Genomic DNA, 5,153 nt, shown 5'->3' with positions numbered 1-5,153 from the left:
TATGTTGTTTTAAATGTCCATATATATATACATTGTATTCTTTACCGAAATTAATCTATCTATACATAACGTAGTATTAACTTTAAAAAAATGCACCATTTATGTAAATTATGTACAAACTGTCTCATTCAACTGTCTCTTATCAATAATTTCAACTAGCCGATGTAAAATGTAAAACAATTTAAATAGGTAAAGTAGAATGTGAATCAACGTATAGGTAAATATACATGTATGTACATAATGATATGACATGTTCAAAGTGTATATGGAATGTTTTACACATGTATAGCACTAGATATCTAACCTAGTTACCACCTTGCAGACGAAATATTCGTTTGGTTATTACCCGGAGTTCAACTAAAAGTTTATAAAGTAATTCAAGTTATTATACATGCACAAGTTATATTCAGATTTATTCAGTCATATTTTGTCTACGATTTTCTCATATTACTGAACAGGGAACAAAAAATGCCGTTTCATACATTGTCCCCTTTTCCGGGAACTATTACATGAACCACAGGAGTTTTATAATTACATTAATTCACTAGTTATTTATATAACTTTTTATTTCAATGATTCTCTTATCATGCTGTAGACATATATATGATAATTGTGTATGTAACAAAATAATATACCAGATTCTCTGTGAATAATTTTCATTCATATAGCTACAGCGTGATAAACTTTTACTTTTTTAAAATAAGTCATGCAGACATTGATTAATACACATGGTGACATAACAAAATGCTTCTTGAAAGAACTTGTAAACGAGGCAAAATCAAACACCATAAACATACAGAATACTGATTTTTCAATTTCGAATCTTTCAAAACAAAAGTTCTGATAACGTAAAGCGAATTAATTAGACCTATATGTCTTTTTCGTAGTCTGTGTGCACTTCGTAGTAGAAATTAGTGATGTGTATATCTCTAGAGCTGTGTTTAGCATATACTTTCCCGTCAGTCATGTCTTTATAACTGTCAAGCATTGGTAAATCTACTAAACTAGGTCTATAATTAACTAAAAAATAAGCTTGAGCATGGATATCTTCCTCTGAATTTGAATCGTCGTTTTGCTTTGTCAAGATGACATCTTTTCGGACATACAAATTCGGATGATTTTCAAGTTGATCAAGTCGTTTTAATTGGGCATCATCAACTTCATAAAGTTCTCCTTGAACATTCTGAAAAAAAAAAGACGGATAAAACAAAACACCTGACAAAGTTTACATTAGGTGAACATAACATCTCTGAAATCTGGGACTATATATAACACTAGATTTTTTAAAAACGGCCCATTAATGCAGAAATAAACACATTAAAGATACGCACCCGATCTAGATGGATTAAATTAAAATTTAAATTGTAATGTAGATCTATACAATTTATACAAACATTGATCTAGAATCTGCTTACACTATAAATTATAAAAAGAAAAAAAAACGTCAGCTTATTCTTTCCAACAAATCTACCTGTTCAATATATTTTTAAAGCAGCGACTTTTACAAAACACAATTTAAAAACTAGATGTATGTACTTACATGCCCTGTTCCTGGTTTGTACAGTAACAATGGAATGTTATATCTCGATGCTACAACCAGCGGGTATTTTTCTTTGGTGTAAGCGGTACCAAGTCGTCTGCACACACCGGATGTTTCATCTTTCATCAGATTATAGTTTGGTTCACCGGTTTTTAATGTCCCATACACGAATATCAAAAACATGTTGAACTGTTTCACGGGTTAAAGGTTGAATCCATTCATATTCAAATATAAAACCGGTGTACACACATAAATCGCCTCGGTCCGTTTTACTATGTAAACAAACCCAGTCACTCGTACCAGTATTAGCCACTGCAAACAAGATAATTTGGCTTTAAACAAATACACAACACTATGATTTCAGAAAATAGATAATCTTATTAAGAGGAAAACTAGCTGGTTTTGAAAAAGAAAGATAATAATGTGTGACGATGTATGCAATAACCGCAAGATTTCTTTCCCTTTCATCTTTAAAAGGCTATACATGTAGGTCAAGCAGCACGCATCCAACAGAATACATGTAGTTCTTATTTTTCCTGAAAATTTTGAAAATGTAATTGAAAGTTTAAACCAATAAGTAATCAAAGTGAAGCATTTTACACATTATCAATGGCACATACAACCAACGATCATTACAAAAAAAGTTTAAAATATGGAAATATGGCCCTACTGCGTTAAGAATGAAACATGTGACATGTTTCATAGCAGAAAACTTGTAATGTTACAGTTTGGGAACACCTGAACATGTACAGTAAACACGTTTGGTGTTTCAAACTGGAACTTGCAACATGTTTCAGAACCAACGTGTGCTGTTTTTCAAAGCGTTCCTGATAAACATGTCACATATTTCAATTTCAAATGCATTACGTGTTTACTGTATATGTTCAGGTAAGATCAAAACAACTAAGGAAATACATGTACAGCATATTGTAACTACAAAAAATGCTAATGAAGTATTTTTGGAATTTATTTATTATAACATTATACAGTTTATTTCATTTTTAATTTAACATAATTCAAGAATACAACTTTGCTAAACACAAGCATGAAATGAGCTGTTAGAGCGACAACATGATCATGCCTGCACTATTCTCAATGCATTTACTCCGAAATGAGGCATATTTCAATCACATGCATTACCTTGAATGGGTATTGCAGTATTGGTAAATAATATTTTCGTTTCTAACACATGTACAAAGTTTCGGATAAAATTCTATGACTGGAGATACAACTTTCACACACACAAAAAAACATATATATGCAGAATTTTCTAAAAGAAACATCATTTAGTCAAAATGCAGAACAGAGTTATTGGTCTTTTTATGTGAACTTATATTTACATACAAAAAATGTGTAAAGTTCCAAATAAATATCAGAAGTGGTTGTCTTTCTTTGTCTAAAAAAACTTTGTGTCATGCAACACTAATGCTAGGATCAGCTGCTAAGCTATTGCCTTACCATTTTTTTAAATAATCAAGCTAAAAATCATGACATCATCAAACATCTGTTGCAAGAAGTATGAAATTATTAATTTGTACTAAAAATAGCCAGATTTCTATTGGTTAAAATCATTCGCTTTATATAAAAGCATTAAGTACAGTCTGTGATAAACATAAAATAAATAAATATAATAAAAAAGTACGTACTTAGTAACTTTTGATTTACTTGCAAACCAAAAAAACTACAGTTAATGAAACAATTTATCTTTGTAACAAAACATAGGATAAAACAATTATGGATTTACTAGTCATTAAATATGATGAGATGTTCACCCCTCAATAATGCCTTCAGCTGGTAAATATCACATCTAATTTATGAAATCAGTTCTTAAAAAATACTTATGATGATTGTGAATAGTTACATATTAAGGCATCATCAACGACTCTCAAAAAAAGAGAATAAAAATTCTCAAGTCAACAGGAAAACTTATTGATCATAGAGCATTGTACAAATTTGGATGCATACAATTTTTATACGAATATTCAAATATTGGATAACATTTGAATGCTCTATAGAAATATTCGAATACCAAAATCAGTATGTGTTGCCATTCCTACAATAAACTATGAAAGTACTTGAAATTGCACACAAATTTCCAACACTGCTATAATATTAACCAAAGTGCTATAATATTAACCCAAGTCCAAAAAGAGCTGTATGTAAGACAGCGTACTTGACTTATCTCAGTGCTGAATAGTAAAACATACTTCTGAGTAAGTGTAAACTGATAATTATCCAAATGAAAGTAAAGTTCAACTTTTCCTTTTATGAAAGCTGGATCACTTAAGTCACATTGGCTTCTTTTCTTTCCTCTCCATCTCCGTGTTCACTGTCTTTAAATATTGAACAAATCCATAGCTCTTATGCCCATCAAACTGCTGCTGAAGTTCAGTTTGCTGAAGGAACCCACGTACCTGTGTATACATACATATTTCATTCATAGTAGCATATGAGAATAAGAAGTTAAGCAGTTGCAGAAATCCCTATTCATCAAACATTGTAATGATTCAAATTTTAGGGAAAAAGGTTTTGAAATTGTGATTTAGAACACAAAATCACATAAAACTGGAAAACACGCGGTAGCATTCGTTTTCTGAAAGGACAATGTTAGTGTGGGTATTTATTTTTTTAGATAGATCAATTCGATTCTTTCCTTTAAATAAAGTAACTCGCAAAAGAGATCTTGGTGTACTGAAACTGACATCAACAAAAACAAGCATAAAAGTCTAATAGACGAATCACATACACATGGACAAGTCAATGCAATTTTATGAAGGAAGTTTGAAGCACTCTTCACCAGTGGTGTGAACAGTGCAAAATGTCATTTTATAATGTGATGCCAGTGACTCCATTTTTCAATGAGCATGTGCATCAACCAAAATTTTGTGACTTATTATTACAATATTACATAATTGATCAATAGAATTTAGCATTAAAAACAGAAGTGAGTTATAATAATTAAAATGTGTTGAAAATTTGTTTTAACCAACCTGTGAATATGCCTTTGGATAATCTAGGTCTGCAAGGTAAACCAAACCAATCAACACAGCTATGACCTCTTTTGAATCGGCTGTCTCTAGAAGAATGTGTGTACCATCACAAACAATAGCCATGTTCACAATTCGTTCATCTTTCTCAATTGCAACCAACTTTGGTGCCGACTCTGGTGCAGAAGAAAGAAGTCTCCCAAAATTCCCATCATCTTCAAGCTGAAACAAATATTGATAGTTTTTAAACATCAGTTTTTAAAAAAAAAAACTGTTAGCATTTGTATAAACCTTAGATATCATTCAATGTTAAAAGCATCTTTTAAGCGTTATCATCAAGTGACAACTACCATGGAAATTATTTATTCTTTGTTAGAATAGTTTACCTACATAAATCTGTTTTGAAATAAAACTCGCATTAATTATGTATCAAACAAGTGTGCATGCCAAATATGACATGTTGATAATTATAGTAATTATAAGATGTTAAGGTATACTCCCTACAAAGTTTTGATGTAAATATACATGTACACACAGATGTACAGACATGTCAATCACTGAATCACAGCTGGTCACATAAAAAAGAAGTTTTAGGACATTAAAATATTTGAATATCTAACGCCCTT

General features: G+C 30.8%; 2 protein-coding genes across 2 annotated transcripts; both read right to left on the bottom strand.

Moving 5' to 3' along the window:
• Positions 1 to 394: 394 nt before the first annotated feature.
• LOC132747966 (putative gamma-glutamylcyclotransferase CG2811) lies at positions 395 to 1,873 on the bottom strand. The gene is made up of 2 exons (XM_060737501.1): positions 1,541 to 1,873; positions 395 to 1,183 (listed from the first exon to the last, which is right to left on the bottom strand). Exons 1-2 carry the CDS (start codon positions 1,721 to 1,723, stop codon positions 869 to 871), a joined length of 498 nt encoding a protein of 165 aa, XP_060593484.1. The 5' UTR covers positions 1,724 to 1,873; the 3' UTR covers positions 395 to 868.
• Positions 1,874 to 2,703: 830 nt separating this feature from the next.
• On the bottom strand, positions 2,704 to 4,794 carry LOC132747965 (uncharacterized). The gene is made up of 2 exons (XM_060737500.1): positions 4,531 to 4,794; positions 2,704 to 3,954 (listed from the first exon to the last, which is right to left on the bottom strand). Exons 1-2 carry the CDS (start codon positions 4,777 to 4,779, stop codon positions 3,829 to 3,831), a joined length of 375 nt encoding a protein of 124 aa, XP_060593483.1. The 5' UTR covers positions 4,780 to 4,794; the 3' UTR covers positions 2,704 to 3,828.
• Between the last annotated feature and the right edge of the window lie 359 nt (positions 4,795 to 5,153).

The sequence above is a fragment of the Ruditapes philippinarum genome, unplaced genomic scaffold (assembly GCF_026571515.1).
Source record: "Ruditapes philippinarum isolate M1 unplaced genomic scaffold, ASM2657151v2 ctg1328_1_1_1_1, whole genome shotgun sequence".
NCBI classification, from domain to species: domain Eukaryota; kingdom Metazoa; phylum Mollusca; class Bivalvia; order Venerida; family Veneridae; genus Ruditapes; species Ruditapes philippinarum.
Note: the sequence above shows the minus strand (reverse complement) of the source record. Positions and strands in the feature narration are given on the sequence as shown.

Bases quoted from the DNA above. Each gene is read 5' to 3' on its own strand.
- LOC132747965 (XM_060737500.1), bottom strand. From the start codon at position 4,779: ATGTTTAAAAACTATCAATATTTGTTTCAGCTTGAAGATGATGGGAAT. The intron at 3,955-4,530 runs GTTGGTTAAAAC...ATGTATACACAG, and splicing joins ATCCAAAGGCATATTCACAG to GTACGTGGGTTCCTTCAGCA.
- LOC132747966 (XM_060737501.1), bottom strand. From the start codon at position 1,723: ATGTTTTTGATATTCGTGTATGGGACATTAAAAACCGGTGAACCAAAC. The intron at 1,184-1,540 runs GTAAGTACATAC...TTTTTTTTTCAG, and splicing joins ACAAACCAGGAACAGGGCAT to AATGTTCAAGGAGAACTTTA.